Source organism: Hyla sarda, chromosome 9, assembly GCF_029499605.1.
Source record: "Hyla sarda isolate aHylSar1 chromosome 9, aHylSar1.hap1, whole genome shotgun sequence".
NCBI classification, from domain to species: domain Eukaryota; kingdom Metazoa; phylum Chordata; class Amphibia; order Anura; family Hylidae; genus Hyla; species Hyla sarda.
The window spans coordinates 122,371,660-122,397,333 of NC_079197.1; the positions used below are offsets into that span (position 1 = coordinate 122,371,660).

At 40.4% G+C, this 25,674-nt stretch overlaps 1 protein-coding gene across 6 annotated transcripts in view; it reads left to right on the top strand.

Moving 5' to 3' along the window:
• Positions 1–23,160, top strand: part of FGF13 (fibroblast growth factor 13) — a 389,098-nt gene extending 365,938 nt beyond the window's left edge. For all 6 annotated transcript variants that reach the window (XM_056538615.1, XM_056538620.1, XM_056538616.1 and 3 more), the window contains 2 exons: positions 17,166–17,364; positions 21,524–23,160. In XM_056538615.1, coding sequence (XP_056394590.1) covers positions 17,166–17,364; positions 21,524–21,660 — 336 coding nt within the window. In that variant the 3' untranslated portion in view covers positions 21,661–23,160. The remainder of the gene's footprint in view (positions 1–17,165; positions 17,365–21,523) is intronic.
• The last annotated feature ends 2,514 nt before the right edge of the window (positions 23,161–25,674 follow it).

Here is a 25,674-nt window from a genome sequence, read left to right on the forward strand (position 1 = left end):
GGTAAACCGGACGACGAATCAGGGCGATCGTGAGGTGGCACCAGTGCCACCTCTCCCCTGCTGGCTATGGCTGTTCTCTGACGGCCCCGATCAGCCAGTAATTCCGGGTCACCGGGTCACTGGAGACAGGATTGACCCGGAATCCGCCGCAGATCGCTGGGCTGAATTGTACAGCGATCTGCAGCCATCGCCAACATGGGGGGTCATCATGACCCCCCTGGGCGATATGCCGCGATGCCTGCTGAACAATTTCAGCAGGCATCGGGCACCGGCTCCGTTCCAGATGGCTGCGGGGGGCCGGGAAAGCGCATGACGTTCTCATACGTCATGTGTCCTTAAGGACTCGGAAATGGAGACGTATGAGAACGTCATGTGTCCTTAAGGGGTTAGAAAGAGCATTCTCACCCGGGTATCTAATTTCTTGCTTAAGTTATTAATTATTTTGTTTTAAATTGAGGTCCACAAAATCATTTGGGTCTGATGAAATGTTTATCCTAAGATACTTCATCGGGGGCTCTCAAGTGACCTGCTGCATAGTGACATATAAAGGGGTTAATTCATATTTAATAACAACTGAGATCATTTACTCCAGTTTATCTGTAGGCCTCCAAGACGACCACATTTTTCTAAAACTTTTCTTATCTCAGGGACCCCCACTTGGGGATTCCCAGCAAACAGCAGCGTGTTGTCCGCATATAATGAGATTTTATCCACCTCGCCCCAAAGTCAAAATCCCTCAATCCCTGGGTTGCCCCTTATCGCCGCCGTGGTGACAAGGGGCAACCGCGTCTGGTGCCTCTTGTCAACTCAAAACTCTCTGTCAACTCTCCCTGAAATCTAATCCTGGCCCTGGGATGCTGATATAGCAGCTTGATACATCCCAGATACCTTTCATCAAATCCGAAGTGTCTCAGCACCCTCCATAGGAACCCCCACTCCACCCTGCCGAAGGCCTTAAACGTGTCCAGTGACAGGATGGAATGGGGTCTCTCTCCTAAAAGCTGCCTATTTACAATCAATCTCTCCAGGCTGATGCTGATCCAATGCCCGGAGACAAACTCAGTTTGGTCCTCATGGATAATCGAGAGCACAACCTTTTTCAATCTCTCTGCAAGTAGTTTTGAAATTTTTTTTGCATCAGAGTTCAACAATGATATCGGTCTATACAAATCAACAAGGGCAGGATTTTAATAATTTCAGAAACTATAATTTTTGCATCAGTTGATATCTCCCCAGATTCCAACACAATTTTATCCATTTCCTTTCTAGCACTCTGGACCTTCGTAAAGTTGGCTAAATACACTGCTCAAAAAAATAAAGGGAACACTAAGATAACACATCCTAGATCTGAATGAATGAGCTAATCGCATGAAATACTTTCGTCTTTACATAGTTGAATGTGCTGACAACAAAATCACACAAAAACTATCAATGGAAATCAAATTTATCAACCCATGGAGGTCTGGATATGGAGTCACACTCAAAATCAAAATGGAAAACCACACTGCAGGCTGATCTAACTTTGATGTAATGTCCTTAAAACAAGTCAAAATGAGGCTAGTAGTAGTAGAAGTAGTGTGTGTGGTCTCCACGTGCCCATATGACCTCCCTACAATGCCTGGGCATGCTCCTGATGAGGTGGTCTACTGAGGGAAGTCTTCCCAGACCTGGACTAAAGCATCCGCCAACTCCTGGATAGTCTGTGGACAGTCTGGACATGTTGGTGGATGGCGCAAGACATGATGTCCCAGATGTGCTCAATCGGATTCAGGTCTGCGGAACGGGGGGGGGGGGGGGGGGCAGTCCATAGCATCAATGCCTTCCTCTTACAGGTGTAGAAGAAGGGTAAAAAGAATGACCGTCGGGGGACACCTCGTGTATTACCACTTAGACCCTGTGGGGAATAGGGTAGAGGGATGGGCTTTATTTGCCTTAGGTAATGGCCACTCACCTGGAGCGAATATAAAATTTGCATATAACCCAACCAAGTGGGTAACTGGAGAAACCAGGAACTGCTGCTGTTCCCAGGGTTGCAGGAAAAGGATGATCCAATCCTGAAGAGAGTAGGTAGAGACAGATATAAATAACCCTTTGAATGGCGCTGCTGTTCCAATAAGAAGTGATGTCTAGACCAGAAATATTTTCAGACTACTGGAGTGGTTTATTGAAGTAAAACAATATAAAAATGTATTGTTCATTGTTTTTAATTTTTTTACTTCAATAAACCACTTCAGTAGTTTGAAAATATTTCTGGTCAGGACATCACTTCTTATTGGAACAGCAGTGCCATTCAAAGGGTTATTTTCCTCTTCCTCTACCTACTTTCCTCTTGCAGGAACTGCTGACACACTCCAGTCACATGAGGTCTAGCATTGTCTTGCATTAGGAGGAACCCATGGCGAACTGCACCAACATATGGTCTCGCAAGGGGTCTGAGGGTCTCATCTTGGTATCTAATGGTAGTCAGGCTACCTCTGGCAAGCATATGGAGGGCTGTGCACCCCTCCAAAGAAATGTCTGTGGATGTCGGTTCCTCATACCACCCTCATGGAGTCTGTTTCTGACCCTTTGAGTGGACATGTGCACATTTGTGCCTGCTGGAGGTCATTTTGCAGGGCTCCGGCAGTGCTTCTCCTGCTCCTCCTTGCACACAGGCGGAGGTAGCGATCCTGCTGCTGGGTTGTTGCCCTCCTACGGCCTCCTCCCCATCTCCTAATGTACTGGCCTGTCTCCTGGTAGCGCCTCCATGCTCTGGACACTACGCTGACAGACACAGCAAACCTTCTTGCAACAGTTCGCATCGATGTGCCATTATGGATGAGCTGCACTACCTGAGCCACTTGTGTGGGTTGTAGACTCCGCCTCATGCTACCACTAGAGTGAAAGCACCGCTAGCATCCAAAAGTAACCAAAACATTAGCCAGGAAGCATAGGAACTGAGAAGTGGGCTGTGGTCACCCCCTGCAGAACCACTCCTTTATTGGGGGTGTCTTGCTAATTGCCTATAATTCCCACCTGTTATCTGTTCCATTTGCACAACAGCATGTGAAATTGATTGTCAATCAGTGTTGCTCAGTCAGGTCAGTGTTGTGATTGACTTGGAGTTACTTTGTTTTGTTTAAATGTTCCCTTTATTTTTTTGAGCAGTGTATCTTGTGGGTCTACCACTTTCAACAAAATGCCTTGCCCAATGAAAAAAAAAAAAGTGCTCTGATTTCAACAGCAAATAAACAGATTTTTTAATTTTTCAAAAGCTGTCTCTTAACTGTCTACAGCAAAATTGTTTTCACCCTCCAATACTTCCCTGATCAAATCCTTTTTTTTTTTTAAACAACAAATTTCTTTAAGGAGGACCCCTCTTTCAGCGCATCCCAAGCTATGTTAATTGTATTGGAACTTTTATTTAACTCCCAGAAAGCCACAATTTCTGAAATTATAAACTCACCCTTATTGATTACTAGCTGAGTACCCGGCATTGCCCTGTTTTTCCTTCCTAATCCTTGTTGTGGAGGAAAATCAACAGAGGAAGCTTTTGACTTCATATCCCTTCCACATAAATTGTTGTCATATCCTAACCGCATATACATCCTCCTATCCCGACCTCCTATCCCGACCTCCTATCCCAACCTCCTATCCCGTCCTCCTATCTCGACCTCCTATCCCGAATGCCCATCCCGTTCTCATATCCCGTCCTCATATCCTGTCCTCCTATCTCGACCTCCTATCTAGACCTCCTATCTCAACCTCCTATCCCGACCTCCTATCCCGGCCTCCTATCCAATCCTCATATCCCGTCCTCATATCCCGGCCTCCTATCTTGACCTCTTATCCTGTCCTCCTATCCTGACCTCCTATCCTGACCTCCTTTCCCATCCTCCTATCTTGACCTCCTATCTCGACCGCCTATCTCGACCTCCTACCCCAACCTCCTATCCCGACCTCCTACCCCAATCTCCTATCCCGACCTCCTATCCAAACCTCCTATCCCGTCCTCCCAGCTTGACCTCCTATCTTGACCTCCTATCTCGACCTCCTATCTCGACCTCCTATCCCGACCTCCTATCCCGGACTTTGAATACATAAATATTCTGATGTTTAATTATTTTTATATAATTTTTTTCTCATGCTGCCATAACAACTAGTTTAGGAGTTGCCGTGACAACTATCATAGGAGTTGCTATTATTGACCTTTGCTCACCTGTGTCTCAACTTATTCAGGGGATATATGAAGAATGCAGCACCTATTTGTTCATTTTGTTAGAGAGTTTAAAGAATAAAGTGTGAGCCTTAAGGCTTGTAATATTTCTTGAAATGTAATGTCGATTTCAAGTGTGCAGGACACTCGTGGACTAGAAAGAAAATGTCATAGCGAGTGATTCGTAAAGTAACAGAACTATGTTTCATCACATGCATCTATGCCCCTTTTGATGCCCCCCATGATTGTATTTGCCTTGGAAGCAGCTGCTTGGCACGAGCTGGATCATTAGGTTATCAGCGAGCTGGATCGTAGTTATCAGCAGGCAACGGTTTTTATAACTACAAACTGTTTTAATGTAAAAACCATATTGTAAGTCAATACAGCTTTGTGCCAGCATCTCTTCCCCAGAACATGTAACATGCATACTGCGGTGCACAGGACACTGCTATATACTATACAGGAGCAGGACACCTCGCCATTATATTGACAGTAGACCCTGCTTTTTATGAGCTGTACCAACAGCTATACAGCCGTGGGTACAGCTTGGCTGAGCAGGAGGTATATATACATTGTATATTTTTTTTTCAGCAAGTAAAGAGATGAGGAGCAGTGATCTAACTCTAAGGGCTGTATTAGGCTGGGTTCACACTACGTTTTCTCCCATACGGAAGCGCATACGGCAGGGGGGAGCTAAAACCTCGCGCTCCCGTATACCTTCGTATGCGCTCCCGTATGTCATTCATTTCAATGAGCCGGCCGGAGTGAAACGTTCGGTCGGCTCATTTTTGCGCCGTATGCGCTTTTACGACCGGACCTCAAACCGTGGTTGACCACAGTTTTAGGTCCGGTTGTAAAAGCGCATACGGCGCAAAAATGAGCCGACCGGACCGAACGTTTCACTCCGGCCGGCTCATTGAAATGAATGACACACGGGAGCGCATACGAAGGCATACGGGAGTGTGAGGTTTTAGCTCCCCCCTGCCGTATGCGTTCCCGTATGGGAGAAAACGTAATGTGAACCCACCCTTACATGGCTGTCATGTCAATGGGTGATCTCATAGATCGCGCACTCATTTACAGATCGTTTGCTTATATCAGTCACTGGACCCTATTACATGAGGAGATATGTGGCCGTTGGCCGACAGACCACTGTTTTAATCAACAATTGGCCTTTTACTTTAATCATTGGTCGGCCGCCCATTTCCTAATACATGGGGAGATGTGTTTCAAACGGCAGATCATTTTTTGATGGGCCAAGATGACCAGATAGGCCAGGAAACAAGCATTTGCTTGTTTGTTGGCTAATTGGATAATTGTATTTTGCCCTGCTATGAACTCCAACAATTGGTGAGGGAACCTGACAGCAAGGGGTGGTTATTGGCCGAAAAGGCCCATTTTGCCCACAGAGCAAAATGGGCCTGTTTGGCCAATAACCACCCCTTACTGTCAGGTTCCCTCACCAATTATTGGAGTTTATAGCAGGGGGTAAGTTTGTGATGAGGTTATTGTCAAGGGAACTTTTTAACAAGCAGTGTTAGTCCAAAGTGAAGAATACCCTAAAAGAACAATTACATTGATTATGGGTTACCTGCCATTGGCTAGTATGCTTCACTTGGTAAAATATTGTCGTTCATAGTTCCTTCTACAACTGGTTTTACAAACAATACACCTTGAGCACACACCATACATACGTCTTAAGAATATATCTATTGCTCTGGAGAATATAAAGAATAGCTCTGTGTGGAATGTTGGGACAGGAGTCCTAGGTAATAAATTGGTTGTAGATTTCTGCTGTCTTTGCAGTCTGTACAATTCTGATTCAGGATGTTCCAGGTAGAGCACATTGCAGTTATTAGGGGACGAGAATACAAATGTATGATCTAATGCTGGGGAGCGCTCTGTGAAAATCAAATGCTTAATCTTGCCTGTGTTCTTCAGGCGGAATTGGTATTCAGTCACGGCTGGCACGTGATGTTTGTCTATGCAGGGCTGTTAGAGGACTGCAATGTTAATGCAAAACATCCCATTAAAGCTGCATTGTTTTTAACTCAATCAGTCTCCAGTCCAATAGGAAACAGATAAGAAATAACTGTCTGAAAAAGGGCATTAATCTTCTTAGCTTTGTAACATCTGAACTGTAAAGAAGGGAGATATTTAGCTGTAATCATATAAGCAATGGATGTAGGCTAAATGGATGTTTTCATGTGGAAATACAAGGTAAAACCCCAAAATATTTTTTTTTTTAACTTGTTTTACTACTAGCAATTAAAATGCAATAGAGGGATATAGATTCACCTTCTGTAACCTAAATCTGAGTTGGGCAGAGCCGCTGGGTGGGGAGTGAAGAGCGCTGCCACATAGTTTACCAGCTTATAACTTGTGATCGCAGTGGGTCTCAGGACTACAACCCAGTGTAATCTTAAAGGGGAACTTTTTTTTTTTTTAAATCAACTGGTGCCAGTAAGTTAAACAGATTTGCAAATTACTTCAATTAACACATATTAACCCTTCCAGTACTTATGGGCTGCTGAATGCTTCAGAAGAAATTATTTTCTTTTTGGAACACAGTGCTCTCTGCTGACATCACGAGCACAGTGCTCTCTGCTGACATCTCTGTCCATTTTAGGAACTGTCCAGAGCAGCATATGTTTGCTATGGGGATTTTCCCCTACTCTGGACAGTTCTTACAATGGACAGAGATGTCAGCAGAGAGCACTGTGCTCGTGATGTCAGCAGAGAGCTCTGTGTTCCAAAAAGGAAAGAATTCCCTCTGTAGTATTCAGCAGCTAATAAGTAATGGAAGGATTAAGATTTTTAATAGAAGTGATTTACAAATCTGTTTAACTTTATGGCACCAGTTGATTTAAAGTAAAAATAAAAAAGTTTTCCACAGGAGTACCCCTTTAACTCTTGACATGTTTGGATGACAAGTTTTTTTTAAATGACAGTAACGCTTTAAAGAAACCTGTAATGAATTTAATACTGCCTGAACTGCGATACATCCAGGCCCTCCCCCGTAGCTTCTGTCTGCCCCCTGGCTTTGATTGGTAGATCTTTCCCAGTACCCAGGAAGACATATATATATATATATATATATATATATATATATATATATATATGTACATATATATATATATATATATATATATATATATCAAGGGCAAGAAGAATCCATCAGGGACGTTTCAGAAGGTTTATGGCTGGGTCAGCCTCTGATGCAACTTTTTTTTATGCCTTCAAGAGAACCCGTGAACTATAAAAAAAAAAAAAAAAGTCAGCTTCCATAATCCATATGATGCCATTGCTTCATAGATTCCTTTGTATTTATCTTCTTTCCAGCCCCTACCTGCCCCTGTTCACTACTTAGCTGTTGTTAGTATCATTAGTTCCAGTGCACAATCAACCAATAAACCTATAGACTTCCAAAATGGTGGTCAACTCTGCTCAGATGAGTTCTCAACGCAGTTCAAACCCCATTGTGACCACCAGCTTGACAGCTTATACACATTTCTCCCGCCACTATATCTCTCAACATATAATGAATCTGAGCACCACGAAATTTGCACCAAAATTTGCAGGACCAATAGCTAGTGAATAGGGAAGCATGGATGGTTAGGAGTAAAAACAATAAAATTAAAAGAAAGCACAAAAATCTTGAAAGCAGAGGCTCCATGTGGATTATATAAGCAGTGTTCATTGAATAGTACAGAGGCCCACTTTAATAACAAGCAAAAGGTTTATAATACTGGAGGTTTGGTTATACTGGAGCTCAAGGTAGACATTATAAAAGTACCATCTGCTGCCAGCTACATGCCCTCCATACAAAGTGAATGATCTGCAACTTGGGTTTTGTAGTACTCTGATTTTGTCAGAAATAACTTGATGCCACTGGACGTGATATGAACAGCAACTAAACCTCAAATAAAAGTCATGGTTCACTTAATTGCTCATGCGAATGTGTGTATATATATATATATATATATATATATATATATATATATATATCTTATCTGACTATTCACTGATGTTATGCACGTATGGTGCCTCTCTTTTATAAACAGTTATACTATAGTATACCAGATTGTAATTTAATTGCATACATGGTATTAGACCAACTGTTGGCCTCACATAGAAAGGGAATTTATTACTGACACAATGTCATATTTCTTTGTTCCCAACAATTTCACATGCTCATCTAAGTGGATCCACACTTGACAGTCCATCCTCTTGCTTGCTTGAGCATGGCTGATCTGTAAATCCATAGCATTGTGTGTTGTGATACTTCATGTAATATACTGAATGCTAAATAGGGAGTTTATTTTACAGTTCCTTTCGATGGTATATAGTCATTTTATATTGTATTTGCATATTATTTATGTGTTATATCATGAATAAGTAGAAAATGATTCAGAGAAGATGGATGGACAGATAAACAAACAGACAGATAGATAGATAGATAGATAGATAGATAGATTTAAAAAAAATAGATAGACAGACAATGACATACAATAAGGGCTGCCAGGTGAAGATTCTGTTCATTGGGACATAATGAAGTGTTCTTTTTCTGGCTCACTGGGCTTCTCGTGCCATCTGTCAGTTATTCTCTTGGTACTTTTGTGGGTACATAATCAAAATTTTCTGACCTAAATATTTGTTACACAAAAAATAATTTAGTATGTTAAATAAAATCTTTCTACTTAGGCTGTGTTCAAGTCAGGTTTGTGATGTCTGCACGCATGCTGGGAGGACCGGTGTACGTGTTAAGCATATCCAGAGGGATCGATCCATTTGTCTGATGGATGCCAAAACAGTGTCCTTTTGGCCTACATTGGGCTGGTATGTAAAGTACTGTATGCAAACAATGCTATTCAAACTTCATATTTCAATTTTATACTTAAAAGAAGAAAAACTACCACAAGAGGACATAGTTTTAAATTAGAGGGGCACAAGTTTAAAAGTAATATCAGGAAATATTACTTTACTGAGAGAGTACTGGATGCATGGAATAGCCTTCCTGCAGAAGTGGTCGCTGCAAACACAGTGAAGGAGTTTAAACATGCATGGGATAAGCATAAGGCTATCCTTCATATAAGATAGAAATAAGCATAAGGCTATCCTTCATATAAGATAGGGCCCAGGACTATTCATAGGATTCAGATTATTGGGCAGACTAGATGGGCAAAATGGTTCTTATCTGCCGACACATTCCATGTTTCTATGTTTCTAAATTTCTAAACAATTGAATCAGATAAAAATCAGAGTTTTTAACATGGAGGTCTCCATTACAAGTCTAAGGCAATGTAGAGAAATAGAGCAAGGTTGAGGGAGGGGCTTAATCTCCTAGCATATTGGGGTCCGTGACTGTATCATTTGAGGAACAACTATAAAAACAGTTTAGTGATGCCTTTTAATGAGGTGGTTGCATACAGTGTCAATGCCCCCATAGAATACCAAGTCATAAGCCCCCATAACACAAAATGATGCTGCAGTTTAATAGGACAAGAGTGAGCACAAAAGAGTGCTAGTCCTGCCCTCAATTACTAGACTTTGTCCAGCCTGCGCTTCAGCTGGGACAAAGATGATGCTGCAACCAGACAGGATTATGTTCTGGATGGTATGGGGACCCCTAGTGGTATTTTTAATAAGCCATGATTCCTATAAAAAGGAAATTGTTATGAAGTATATTAGAAAAGTTAATGTTTTGCCAAGATATACAAAATATAAAAAGTTTTTGAATCTAACAGTGCCCATTTAAAGTGGTTATTCAACCTTATAAAATGACATGGCGATCCTCAGAATATGTCATCCATATTAGATTGGCGGGCATCCGATCAGCTACATGGAGGTGTTCAGTCTTTCTTTACCAGCCCTCATCTATATATTGGCATTCTTTTAGCAGCTGTAGGGCTATATGCACATTCCAATTTCCAAGCAGAATTCTGCGGTAATCCCAATTTCGGTATCTGCAAAAGCAATGAACATGTTCATTTTTTCTGTGGATTGGGTTTGCATTTGCGAATGGTTCTAGCACTGGCAGAACCTGCTAATTTGAAGAATGTTTGCCTGTGTTTTGTCTCATTATAGTTAACAGGGGAAGACTTGTCTATAAGTATAAGGCTATAAGTATGGCTATGTAGGTATAAGTGCTGATAACACATTAAAAGAGGCTGTATAGCTTACATGACTGCTGTTTCTGATCAAGAGTTGTACCCTCACTTATTTTGATAGCCTATCTTAAGGATAGACAATTCATTCTACAAGGGTGAATAGCCCCTTTTAATGCTGCACTCAAAAGAGAGTCTAGAAAAATTTGCATTATTACACTATTGTATACAATTACAGTAGTCAGCGCATTCATCAAAAAGCTGTAAAACTACATAGCAAACTTACAAAATGACATTATAAAGTGGAGCCTTTCAGTTTATTTATTTCTGTAACAATTCGCGTATCAGTGATTTTGTACAATTGTTCCGTTCAGCTTACTCCCGCGGTGAAAACAAAGCCAGGGCTTGTAGTAGATGTCTGATAGAACACTACAAAGAAAGGGATTTCCTGCCAACGTTAATGGAAAACACATAGCGCGGACCTGCGTAGTGTGTGATTAGAGGGTTTCTAGCAATAACTACTCCTGGGGTGAAGATTTCAGCAGTTCAAGCCGCTCGCTGTTAGAAACCTCAGCAACCAAATAAATAAATAGATAAAAGGGTTTAGTGTGTTTTCCTATCTGTTTCAGCCGATGACGTTCTAACTGCTGGTCCCTCTTGAGATATCTTAATTTTTCCCAGTAGTCTCTGAGAGTGCTGCTATAGATGACCACCTGTAAAGAAAGTATTTTTCTAATATAAAGCAACTATATGGGAGAGCGATAAGGAGAGGGCTATGAATGATATAAACATGTCTGTCTTCATATGTATACACTGCTCAAAAAATAAAGGGAACACCAAGATAACACATTCTAGATCTGAATGAATGAACTAATTGTATGAAATATTTTCATCTTTACATAGTTGAATGTGCTGACAACAAAATCACACAAAAATGATCAATGGAAATCAAATTTATCAACCCATGGAGGTCTGGATATGGAGTCACACTCAAAATCAAAGTGGAAAACCACACTGCAGGCTAATCCAACTTTGATGTAATGTCCTTAAAACCAGTCAAAATGAGGCTCAGTAGTGTGTGTGTGTTCTCCAAGTGCCCGTGTGACCTCCCTACAACGCCTGGGCATGCTCCTGATGAGGTGGCGGATGGTCTTCTGAGGGATGTCCACCCAGACCTGGACTAAAGCATCCACCAACTCCTGGATAGTCTGTGGTGCAACTTAGCGTTGGTGGATGGAGCAAGACATCATGTCCCAGATGTGCTCAATCGGATTCAGGTCTGGAGAACGGGCGGGACAGTCCATAGCATCAATGCCTTCCTCTTGTAGGACCTGCTGACAGACTCCAGCCACATGAGGTATAGCATTGTCTTGCATTAGGAGGAATCCAGGGCCAACCGCACCAGCATATGGTCTCACAAGGGGTCTGAGGATCTCATCTCAGTACCTAATGGCAGTCAAGCTACCTCTGGCAAGCACATGGGGGGCTGTGCGGCCCCCCAAAGAAATGCCACCCCACACCATTACTGATCCACCGACAAACTGCTCATGCTGGAGGATGTTGCAGGCAGCAGAACGTTCTGCACGGCGTCTCCAGACTCTGTCATGTCTGTCACATGTGCTCAGTGTGAACCTGTTTTCATCTGTGAAGAGCACAGGGTGCCAGTCGCGATGTAGCGGTCCTGCTGCTGGGTTGTTGCCCTCCTACTGCCTCCTCCATGTCTCCTGATGGACTGGCCTGTCTCCTGGTAGTGCCTCCATGCTCTGGACACTACGCTGACAAACACAGCAAACCTTCTTGCCACAGCTCACATTGATGTGCCATCCTGGATGAGCTGCACTACCTGAGCCACTTGTGTGGGTTGTAGACTCCATCTCATGCTACCACTAGAGTGAAAGCACTGCCAGCATTCAAAAGTGAGCAAAACATCAGCCAGGAAGCATAGAAACTGAGAAGTGGTCTGTGGTCACCACCTGCAGAACCACTCCTTTATTAAGGGTGTCTTGCTAATTGCCTATAATTCCCACCTGTTGTCTGTTCCCTTTGCACAACAGCATGTGAAATTGATTGTCAATCAGTGTTGCTTCCTGAGTGGACAGTGTGATTTCACAGAAGTGTGATTGACTTGGAGTTACATTGTGTTGTTTAAGTGTTCCCTTTAATATATTATTATACATATTATACATAATAACATAATCTCACTATCTATTATATAGTTCCTTTACATTGTAAGCAAGTAAATGGCATTCTAAGTTGTTAACCACTGATGTATACAATCCACCATGATACAGTGCACAACAATCCATCCACCATGGGCTAAACTAAAGAAGGTGTAGCGGTAGTTGCGCCCAGACATGCTGTCTGAGGAGGCCCAGTTTTTTTATGGTATGTAGTCCAGATAGAGATTTTGCACTAGGGCCTAAACCTTCAAATTAATACTGCCACTCGCCTATGGGGACTGGTTCTATACAAACAACAAAATAGACAATTCTCCCGATAGAGCCCAGTAGAGATAAACAAACTTGTGACTAGTGTTGAGCGGCATAGGCCACATTCGAATTCGCGAATATTCGCGAATATATGGACGAATATTCGTCATATATTCGCGAATATTCGCATATTCGTTATATTCTCGTTTTATTTTCGCATATGCGAATATTCGCGTATGCGAAAATTAGCATGTGTGAATATTAGCATATACAAAATTCGCATATGCGAAAATTAGCATATGCGAATATTCGCCCGGCGGTCTCACACAGTAGTATTAGAGCCTTCTTTACACCACACAAGCTGGAAGCAGAGAGGGGTGATCACTGTGATGTGTACTGTGAAAAAAAAAAAAAAAAAAAAAAAAAAGAATATTCGTAATTACGAATATATAGCGCTATATTCGCGAAATTCGCGAATTCGCGAATATGCGATATTCGCGAATAATATTCGAATTGCGAATATTCGTGAGCAACACTACTTGTGACTATTCACATTTTCACACTTTTGCAGATAGGCAAATATTATTTTACAGAGCTGTAGGCAGGGTTAGCTCTGTGACCTTGCAGTTTAGAGGTTTACATTTAAGTTGAACCAAAAAAAAAATCACCAAATGCATTGGTTTAATTCTAGAGGTGTGTGTTAGCGTATTAATATGTCTTTGTGTGTAGTGCTATCATCTTACCGACACATATATACAATGCGGTAGACAATTCATAGTGTAACAGTCAAGCTCATCTACTGGAAGGAGAGTTATTATTTTCTATTCCTTTTCTTTCAGATCTGATGGAATTTGTATGTGACAGTGGGAGATGTAGGAGCGGCTATAGATGTTCTATGATTACTTTGGTGCTAAATAATTTGTTTAACTTCAATACTTTAAGTAAAAAAAAAAAAAAAAAGTTGTTCCAAAGTTCCAGCTATAGTCTGTATTCTTTCTTTTTTTCCTGACCTTGTAGTTTGTATTCTGTATTTGTATTCTGGGCAGAGACCGGCGTCGTCTTAGGTGGCCATAGCAAGCCGTAGCAGGCGGCCGTAGCAGGCCGTAGCAACGGCCCAGGGTGTCGCAGGGTTGGTCATCATGCTCTGACATGGCTCCTCCGGCCAATGGAAAGTGTTACTAGCCGGGCCAGTTAGCAGCGGCCCCGGTGTGCACACCTCTTGGGGGGGGGGGGGATATTTTAATTCCAAATGTAAAAGAAAATTGGAAGATTGGAAGATCACAAGGATTTAATATTATGGTGGAGGTTTAGATAAAGGAAAAAAGGGGAGAGAAAGGAGAAGTGAGATAAAAAGATAATCTCACTAGAAAAGAAACATCATAAAACAAGGTAATATATGACTAATAAAGTGCCTCCAATCAAAAACAATTGTGTATTTATTCATATAGCTATACATAATAGATACAGGGAAGGATAGCCACAGGGCCTTAGTCTGGCTATCCTTCACTATATCTTTTATCTATATCTATATTGATAACTGCACAAGTGTTTTTGACTGAAGGCAGAATTTTTTACTCTGTTTTTTGGTGGGGTTATTTTAAAAGTAGATTTTTTTCCCTGTGCTAAAGCATTGCACTTGTCAGCTATATCATCTCAGCACACAGCTGTACATTTAAATAGCTTATACAGTGATCCCTCAACTTACAATGGCCTCAACATACAATAGTTTCAACATGCAATGGTCTTTTCTGGACCATTGTAAGTTGAAACCAGACTCAACATACAATGTTACGGACAGTCCAGATCTGTGAAACTTGTCAATAACCGAGAGAACTGACCAATCAGAATGGGCAATTTACTGGTAAAACCCCTGTATTACTGAAGCATATGCACTGACTGATGTCTGGTAGCACCCCCTACAGTACAGGGAGGTATTACATGTTCTGTACACTTTACCTGTATTACTGAAGTGTATGCACTGACTGGTGTCTGGTAGCGCCCCCTACAGTACAGGGAGGGTGGCTCCATGTTACTTTTTTAGGACATTGCCTGTACTGTACAGGACCCCGAGGAAGATCCTCTCCTCTACATAGACCAGTGTTTCCCAAGCAGGGTGCCCACAGCGGTTGCGAAACTACAACTCCCAGCATGCTCGGACAGCCTTTGGCTGTCCGGGCATGCTGGGAGTTGTAGTTTTGCAACAGCTGGAGGCTCCCTGCTTGGGAAACACTGACATAGACAGTGATTTACAGCTCCCAGCAGCTTTTTCTTACTTTTATATGTAAGAACTTGCTTTATCTATATTAGTTATCTACTTATTTTTCTTTAATTCTCACTTTTTCCTATTTTTGGATGACATTTTGGTGCATGCTGGGAGTTGTAGCTTTTCAACAGTTGATGGCTCAATGGTTTGGAAACACTGCCATAGAGAAGCATATGGGTGAAATGACAGAAAAGTTACTGTACTCAAAGTATGAAAAACAATTTAAAAAAACAAAAAAAAACAGAAGCACTGCAAAAATGTCAGAACAACAAGGCTTTATATTAAGTATATTTCATTACAGACTTCAAATTCTGGTGCAAAATGCTATGTGTGAAATCCACCTAAGGGTGCGTTCATAGGTAGTGTATATGGCAAATTTCATGCAAAGAAAACGAGAAGGTTATAAAATAATTTCTCTGCATAAAATCTATAACCAATGCTCTGGATTTTAAAGCTGAAGATTTCATTGCTGCGTCCAATGAGTGAAAGAAGAATAAAATTAATATTAAAACTTACAGGTTTTACCTTCGGATTTCCCTTATCTATGATGCATACACTAAGTGTGAATATATCCCTTAAAGGGTACCTCTCATCAAAAAAACTTTTGATATATTATAGATTAATGTATGCAGAATAACTTTACAATTGCATGTTATTAAAAAATATGCTTCTTTCTATTTAATTTTCCACTTTGAAGAAATGACCACTAGGGGTCTCCCTACCAGTCCTGGCAGCAAGCATTTCAGACTCATGCTGGAGTCCTAAACACTAAGAGCTGCCAGTCTGCTTTGTTCACAAAGGAGAACACTCAGGGCTGCCAGCCTGCTTTGTTCACAGCCTGTTTGGCTGTGAACAAAGCAGGCTGGCAGCTCTGAGTGTTTAGGACTCCAGCATGAGTCAGAAATGCTTGCTGACAGGACTGATCGGGAAAAATACAATAGAAAGAAGCATATTTTTCATTAACATGCTATGGGAAAGTTATTCAACATTCATTAATCTAAAATATATCAAAAGTTTATTTGATGAGAGGTACCCTTTAAAGGGGAATGTGTCCTTAGGAATTATCAATCTGTATTACCTTATTGATACCAAATGGGCTTTGCTGAACAAATGCACTGTAATTTTCCATTTTATGGAAAACAGATGACCTTTCTATTCCCTGGCTCTAGTTCATGCAGCTCTAGTAACTACTATTACTACTACATCTGTTGTTCTTATAACATCATATTATATACAAATCATGGCTGATGATGTTATTGAAGCCAGGAAAAAGCTGGCACATAAAGTGGCTGTAGGAGACGTGGCTGCTGTTGCCATGGCTCCTACAGGGACCACAAGGGGGACCTTATCAATAGGGATACTCATCTATATCACCGATAGGGACCTGAGTGAGTGGTCCAATTATGGACCGATTTGGACATGTTGCACACAGCATCTGCTTTGTTTCTTTTATTATTACCAATGCAAGAATATTTATCCTAAACCCTTCCTGTTTGAATCCCCTGATGAACCCTATATATTTCTAGGGGGAAAAGCGTCAGAATTGTACATTTTTTTTATAGGATTCTGTTACAGGGGAGGTGTGTCTCTTGACATCAAGGGGACAGTATTAGCTACCTGAATGGGTGCCACCTACATGTATTTGGTTTAATGTAACCACAGACAACACTTTGTTACTTGTTCTTGCAATTTGCATGTTATCGAATGCAGTGACTTTTAGTTTTTTGTATCACTGTGGATTCTATATATTTTAACATATACCTAATAAAAGTTAAATTTTATGTGGGACCTCTTCTCTGTCAGTGATATTTATAATTCCAATGTGGGCCAGGAACCATATCTAGGTTGGGGAAAACCCTCTTGGTGGCTCTGGAATAACTGGTGGTAACTGAGCAGTGGACGGCCCGGCACAAATGCCCCTCATGCAGTCCCTGTAATTCAGTCCTGCACAAACCTAATTTCAGCACTTCTGTGGTAGAGCACAAAAGAAGTCCAGCATAGGGAATGATCTGCTGTGGATGAATAATGTATCAGGCCTCTTATTTAATATTCCTTTGCAATTATTCAAGTAAAAATAGAGACTCACTGTCCTTATAATGTTCCTTTATAAGCATGTGTGCATGATTATACTTTAATGGCTGAATTATTCAAGATATATCCTTTCTTTACAGGAACATTTTACACCTGAATGCAAATTTAAAGAGTCGGTTTTTGAAAACTATTATGTGACATATTCATCGATGATCTACAGACAGCAGCAGTCGGGAAGGAGCTGGTTTTTGGGTCTCAACAAAGAGGGGGAAGTTATGAAAGGAAACCATGTAAAGAAAAACAAGCCTGCAGCACATTTTCTGCCAAAGCCTCTAAAAGGTAAAACACTAGAATTCCTGATAACTCTAAGGCTAGGTTCACATTGCCCTTTGCATCCGACCAGTTCAGGTCTGTTCAGCTCTTTATTTCTTGAGCCAAATGGATCCTGAAACGGGTCAAAGACAAACGGCTACAGCCAGGTTCTGACGGACCGTATTCCCTTGCATGGTGTCTTTCAGTGATCCAGTAATTTTAGAGGAATTCTGACAGACCTGCCAACAGAGCTCCACATAATGGAGCCCAATGGCAGTGTGAATGAGCCCTAACATATTGTTTTGTTTTGTTTGTTTAAGGGTTTGTTTACACTACCTTTCGGCTGCGTTATGTGGTGCTCTGTTGCTGGTTCCGTCAAGTGAATGGGGTCCGTTGGGACCTGGCAAAAGCAGTTTGCATTTGACCCATTTCAGAGTCCGTTTGGCTTGAGAGATGAAGGGGCCGAATGCAAACGGCAATGTGAAACTAGGCTAAGTTTTAGGCATTCACACAATCCCTTATGTATAACTATTTGTTAGATTTCCTATCTGCATTGTAAACTCACATGCAAACAACAGTGTATGCATGCAGGGCTATTCTTCCCATCAAAATAAAGGACACCATGTTGGACCCCAAGTCAATAAAACCCACTGGGTATGACTGGCTTTTGTTGAGCAATGAATCTGGCACTCCTTCAGTTTCATTTTTCTGCTGCTATAAATGGAATAGTAAAACAGAATTGACAATGCAGATGTAAAATCAGCCAAATAAAATAAAAAAATAAAAAATCTTTGTATATATAAACTCATGTAAGATAAAAAGAACGCAACTGCTTCATATTTCCCTATTTGACATTCCCATTATTAAACAATATGAGCTATAGAAAATGGGGTTATAATCAATAATAACCACTGCAGGTTAGAAGAACCAAGCAAGAAGAACAAGCAAAATTGATCATAAGGGATAATTAAGAATTGTCTCTTAGAGTCTGTAATATTAATAAGAAGATTGTTAAAGGGAACCTGTCACCTGTTTTATGCTGACAGGTTCCGGAACACTGACATTAACTCTGAGATAGTTTTTTAAAAAGCTGCTGGGACCCAGGTAATGCTTCCTCTATGATGCAGATGCAATAGGCGATGCCTGCATTATTCTACTTCAGCCAGGCCTGACTAGCAAAGGCCTGAACAGCAGATTAGTGAGGGACCTAGAATAGGAGAGAATTATCTGGTGAACAGTCATCTTTCCCCACCTGTAGATCTCCAGTTATATAGTTACAGAAAATGATCACAGCAGCCAGGACCCACGGTCAATGCCGGACATGCATTACTCCTTTAAAGGGGTACTCCACCCCTAGACATCTTATCCCCTATCCAAAGGATAGGGGATAAGATGTCAGATTGCTGGTGTGCTGCCACTGGCGACCTCTGGGATCTCGGCTGCAGCAGCGCTGGAGGCTCTCATCCTAACGCCTCACGACCATGGTGATGGGCGGTCACGCCCCCTTCCATAGACTTGCATTGAGGGGCGGGGCGTGATGTCACATGGGGGCAGAGTCGTGACTTCACGATCTCACATCACCGTGGTCGGTAGCCGAAGCCTCCAGTGTTTCCAGAAGCCGCAACAGGTGGGTGCTGCAGCCGAGATCTCAAGGGTCCCCAACGGCGGGACCCCCGCAATCTGACATCTTATCCCCTATCCTTTGGATAGGGGATAAGATGTCTAGGGGGGGAGTACCCCTTTAAGCGTCTAAATCCTGATAATTAGCTGGCCGGCTAGGTGATCGGGCTGATCAGAAGTACCGTCTAGAACACCTTAGAGTATGGTGGGAGGGCCCATACCTGCCTCCTTGCTGTCCAATTGGTGCTGCAATGCTCCAGGAAGCCTCAGCAATCTGGAGCAATGGGGTGCTGATTATACCGATCGATTCTGTGCAATGGCACAGCATTGAACGGTGTATGCAATGCAAACATTTTTTAAAAAAGGTAATAAATGTAAATAAGCCTCCTCCCTAAGAAAATATTGAATTATCCCCCTTTTCACATTTTATAAATAAAAAAAATGTAAACAAAAATAAACATAAACATATGTGGTATAACCATGTGTGTAAATTTCCGAACTATTAAAATATAACATCAATTAAATTGAACGGTCAATGGCGTACACGTAAAAAATACCAGTCCAAAAATGCGCATTTTTGATCACTTCACATGCCAGAAATAAAATAATAAAAAGCCATCAAAACAACAATTGTACCAATACAAAATATAGATCGTGCTGCAAAAAAGAGCCATCATACATCTCTGTATACAGAAAAATAAAAATTATATAGGGGTCAAAAGAAGATAATTTTAAGCATACAAATTTTCATATAAAAAAGGTATTATTTTTTTAAAGTAGTAAAACTAAATTAAAACTATTTAAATTGTGTATAGTTGTAATCATATGGACCTACAGAATAAAGATAAGATGTCATTTTTACCAAAAAGTGCACTTCGTAGAGCCGATAGCCACCAAAAGATACACAGTGCCTTTTTTTTTTTCAGTATCTCCAGTTTTGAGGTGGATTTTGACATGAAATGATTGATTCCATTAAAAAGTACAATTGGAGGCGCAATAAACAAGCCCTTATATGATTCTGTATCTTGAAAATTGAAAGTGTTATGGCTATTATAAGGGGAGGAGGAAAAAACAAAAGTGCAAAAATGGAAAAAAAAATACTAAATCCTCAAAGGGTTAAGGGACACAGCAGTATAATTATAATCAGGGCATATGGCAGTATTATATTTGGGGACACAGTATGTGGCAGTATTAAACTCAGGGCATAGTGTGTGATAGTATTATACCAGGCTCACAGTATGTGTGGTAGTATTCTATTCATGGGCACAGTGTGTGGCAGTATTAAATATGGGGCAATGTGTGAACTAAGGCTGCTTTCACACTATAAAATTCATCCGTTTTAAAGATCCGTTTGATGTTCCGTTATGAAAACCCTGAAAATCGACCATTAAACCTCCGTTAGAAAATCCCATATGTCCGTTAGAAAATCCCATTTTAGTCTATGGGATTTTTCCATTATCCGTTTTAATCCGTTATAGACCGTTATTAATAACGGACGTTATTTTGTGAAGGAAGATAGTAACGGGAGAATTAGTGCATGCACTATTTCTTCCGTTCATTCTCCTGTCACAAAATAACGTCCGTTATTAAGAACGGTCTATAACGGATTAAAACGGATAATGGAAAAATCCCATAGACTAAAATGGGATTTTCTAACGGACGTATGGGATTTTCTAACGGAAGTTCATAACGGAACATGAAACTGAGCTTTAAAACAGATGAATTATAGTGTGAAAGCAGCCTAAGTCTTAGCATTCAGTTCGGACCTTCAACGGATGGCGACCTGGATAAGCAGACCTAAAAATAGTTGAGTACTTGTGGTATAGAACCCTCTGTCTCCAGGAATTCTCAAGAGCATTCTATATGCTTGAAACACAGACAGACCTAACTTACACTGCTAGCTCTTTATGCTGTTTAAAGACTGGACTATAAAAAGCATATACAGTTGATCCATGAAATCCAAGTGAAACAGCAGAGCAGGTGAGCTGGTCTACTACAAACAGCTTTAGGATTAAGGCAGGGAGAAGGTGTAGAAGGTGGACATGTATAAGAAAACATGAAGGCAATCTAGGTTAACTGATTAGGACTTAAATAAACAAATATACACATGTGTCTAGCAGTCTTTTTTCATATAAGAAAACCACTGTATTAATTTGGTATAATATGTTTTATCTATTAAATACTGTAAGGGTGCAGTCACATATGTCCTGTGATCTGGCTCAGTTTCCCCCTGGCATTGTAGAAAAGCACTGCAGAGAAACTGATGATTAAACTGAGCCCATTCATTTGAATGGGACTGTTTAGATTCATCCAGCACCTCAATTATGACGTTGGATTGCTGGATTGTAGCACCTTGTAACGTTTACCTGTCCAACCTGCAAACAAAAACTGGTTGCCGGACCATACACAACTGCCATATCTTGCCATCAGTTGTGATCAGACTCAGGACTGAGCCGGAACGCTGGACATATGTGATGGCGCCCTTAGTCACATGATGTTTTGACACTGAACTTAAAGTAGTTTCTTTGAAACATTTTAATTTTCTATACATTTTTTTTTCTTTTAGTGGCCATGTACAAAGAACCTTCTCTTCATGATCTCACAGAATTTTCCAGATCTGGAAGCGGCACACCAACCAAAAGTAGAAGTGTTTCAGGAGTACTAAATGGTGGTAAATCTATGAGTCAGCACGAGTCAACGTAGCCTGCTGCAGGCAAGATCAAGGCTACGGTATACACAGTAATGGAACCTTACCTCTGGATGCTGTTGAATTCTTACTAGCAGTCTTTCATTCAAATATTCAAGTTTTTCAGGACAAGTACTGAACTTGCATAGGTCACTCACGTCAACCATTAGATCTCCTGGTTTTCAATGGATTCCATCATTCTAGAATGTGCTTTTTGCATTTGAGAAGGCACCGGGATAGCCAGCAAAACATACAGTGGAATAAGCCAATGAGAGGACATATGCTGCTCTCTGGTTATATCACATATGCTTTGTGGAACGAGAAACACTTCACAGAACTGAATGCTAATAAGAATTTTGCTTTCCAACCAAGAATAAAAGACCACTTTTGCTCTATAAAGAAAATTTTACTGCTTATATGTTTTATAGGGGGCAAGCATACAAAAACATTAAACCTGTTGTTTATTGGCTTACAGTTTTATATATAAGCTTGATTACATGTATTCATTTGACGAAGTGCAACACTTTTATTTGTTAACACAGCTTCCCGAACTGGTCCGGTTTCCCAAAAACTGGATCTCATTGCCAAAATCAGGTCAACTCTGAGGTGACCCCTCAGGCTCAAGTAAACAGTGTTCCTGTAACTTATAACATGCTATATCATTTTTTTATATACAGTATATTTGTAGTATCTTGGTCATAGTGTTAGTCCATTCATGTAGACACAGAAAAGTATTGTCAACCCCAGGTAGTGGAATCTATCATTACGGATTCCACCATCCACCCACGTAATTTTCTCTTAATTCCATTTTTTTTGTGTATGATGTTATATAAATGTTGTGGCTTCTTTTCTAAGAAAAAAACAAAAATCTGTGGAATTAAGGTGACAATTTTTATAAGAAATGTCTCATTTGTAAAAGTCCCTCTTTTTTTCTCCCCTAACGTATGGCATATGTAAGTATCGTAGATAAGGAGACATTTTGGAAAGGCTGTGTCTACACAACAGGTATCCGTGCCTGCTATTTAATCAAAATGTTGAAGATATATTATGTTTTCCAAATAGATATTCAACTATGTTGCATGGACAGAAAAGAGAATTGGAGTCAAGGTGCATGACGTTTGATTTTGTGCATTAGATAACGTTCAGGATATTTTTTAATTTTTTTTGTTTCTCTTCAGAAATAGTAAAATAGGAACACAATGTTTTAATCTTGAACACATTATTGATTTATTGTCTACACAAAAATGCACTGAATTTATAAATTTGAATCAAATTATTAGTTCATTTCTAAAAACATAAAATAAAAAAATCTCTCTCTCTATTTTTTTTTTTTTATAATTATTATTTATTTAAAATCCCAATATTGCCACAATTCTAAACTGAGAGCAGGCTATGCATTATCACTGTTTACATGTTCAGTCATGATTTTTTTTTTTTGACGTTGAATGATATCATGTATTTTATTTTTAATAGGGCCCTGTTTACGTTGAAGCAGGTTGTGCACTTGTAAAATAAATATGTTTCCTTCAGCTAAATACGTGTGGCTTATTCTTTGTCGTTTACCGTGCACAGTAAGAAGGATTGAAGTCAAACATTGAAGACGGTTAGCTGAATACATTGAATCAGTGGCATATTTGTTAGAAAGAAATGTATCATGATGATTTTCAGTGAGCTTTGATTTTAAAAGAGCACAATGATAATTGTATAATTATTATGATTTATTGTGTATGCTCTTTTAGTAATATAGCCAAATGTATTCTGCAGCTCAGGGCTCAGACTGCATTCACTTATACCAGTCAGTGTTTTTGGCAAAAAAAAAAAAAAAAAAAAAAAGAAAACATACTCACCTGCCTTGATTCCCTACCACTGTCATTCCTGCAGCTTCTGGTTCACAATGCTTTAGTTTGCTTTCTGCTACCAATGAAATGCTAACCCTACAGGAACTGGCAGCTCACCTAATCACTGGCTAAGGGGGAGGGGGTTCACTGTGGCCCCCAGTAATTGGGTAAACAGGTATTTACTGTAGCAGTGGCAAATGTAGGAGAAAGGGTACCCCCAGAGTAAATATTTAAAAAGGGTCCCCCTATTATGGTGTCTGATTTGCCCCCAGGACAGAAAGGTCTGGTTTTTATTTTCATTTGATTTCTTGATTCATTGGTTGATTTCCCCATCCATGAATAAAAAAATAAAAAAAAGGTAGAAAACCAGAGAGAGTAGTTATGCAGAGTGTTTTACTGACAGAAAAAGCAATGGGACCAACACCAACTGGGGCTGGATCTTCTTTAAGGCCACGTTCACACTGATGATATTCCACTCGGAATTCCGTATGATTTTTCCAAACAGAATTCCGCGTAAAATTATTGCCCATTTTTTCTAATGAGATTCTGCAAGGTCAATCACACAGCAGAATTTTTGCTGCAGAATGTTTGATGCGGAAAATTCTATTGAAGTCAATGGGGAATAAACTTGTGCAGAATTGGTGCGGAAATTCCAGAAATCATGCAAAATGCATGCGGAATTTGTGCAGAATTCCACATGTATTCCATCTTTTCAACATCTGGATTCTGCAGCACAAATTCCGCATCAATTCTGCGTCAAATCCTCATCAGTACAAATGCAGATTCAGAATTGATGGGGATAGGCGAAATTTTCATTGTGTGAATGCCTAAATTTATTACCCATTAACTGTGATGGGATTACGCAACGACATTCACACAGCATAATTTCCGCATGCGGAATTCCTCTGCTGAAATTCTGTTTTCCACAGCCTGGTAAAATATGAGTCTGCTCTTATATTTTTCCAGACTTTGGCTGTGGAATCCCTTTAAAGACCTTCTGCTGAATTTGGGCAGAATTTGCACGGAATGCATGTTCACATCTTTTTTAGATTATCCATGCAGAATTTATGTGGGAAATTTAAGCACGGACTCTGGAAGCATTTCACACCAGTTCCGTATGTGTTTAAAAACTGTAGAATTCTACCCCGAACCAATGCAGATGCAGAATTCAAGAAGATAGGTGGAATTTCTAACTTGTCAATGCGGCCTAAGGCTATGTTCACACATCAGAATTACTGCATGGAGTTCTGCATGAAAATTCTGCATACATTTATAGCCAATACACTTAAATGGGATTCTGCTGTCTCATTCACAGTAGAATTTCTGCTGCAGGAATTCCATTGAAGTTAATTGGCTATAAATTAATGCAGAATTTCTAATGCAGCATTCCAAGTAGAATTTCTGACATGTGAACATAGCCAAAAAGGACCTCATAGCAGCTTCATGGTCTGCCTCTATGGTATGTACAAACTTGTCCTGTAAGGTATTCTTTTTCATAGGAAGCAGGGAGAAGCCAAGATGGGGGCGTGGTTAAGCCATCAGAACAGTGGGCAGGTAAGTATCATCTAATGTTATTTTTTTTTTCAAAAAACCCCACCCTTTGTGAAAAAATATTTTTTCCTCAGATTATATTTGTAAAAGGGTCTGTTTGAGTTGCCAACAAGCTGATCTGCATAGACAGACCATACAAACTTCATACAGATGTTGCCATTGGTCAGAATAGGACCTTGGATCTCAAGTGTTTGATCAGCTCCCCTGTAGCATCCTCTTCATCACATGTATGGACTAATGGAATACTGAAAAGAAGAAGCATAGATGATTTGGTAAATAGATAGATAGGGAGCAATAGTCAGAGAAGACCTGTTAATCCAGATATAAAATTGTAACCTAATTGGTATTCATTGCCTGCACGTTTTAAACATGAAATGAGGAGTAGGTGATGTATACCAATGTTCTCTTCTGATATGTGATTCATAAAACATTGTTTTCCAGGTGTATATCTGCTGCTGGACAAACAAGTTTTTTTCAGGATCCCATAGTTTTAAAGGGGTACTCCAGTGGAAAACAATTTTTTTTTTTCATGTCAACTGGCTCCAGAAGGTCAAACAGATTTTATTTAAAAAATCTTAATCCTTTCAGCACTTATCAGCTGCTGTATGCTTCACAGGAAGTTGAGTTGTTCTTTTCTGTCTG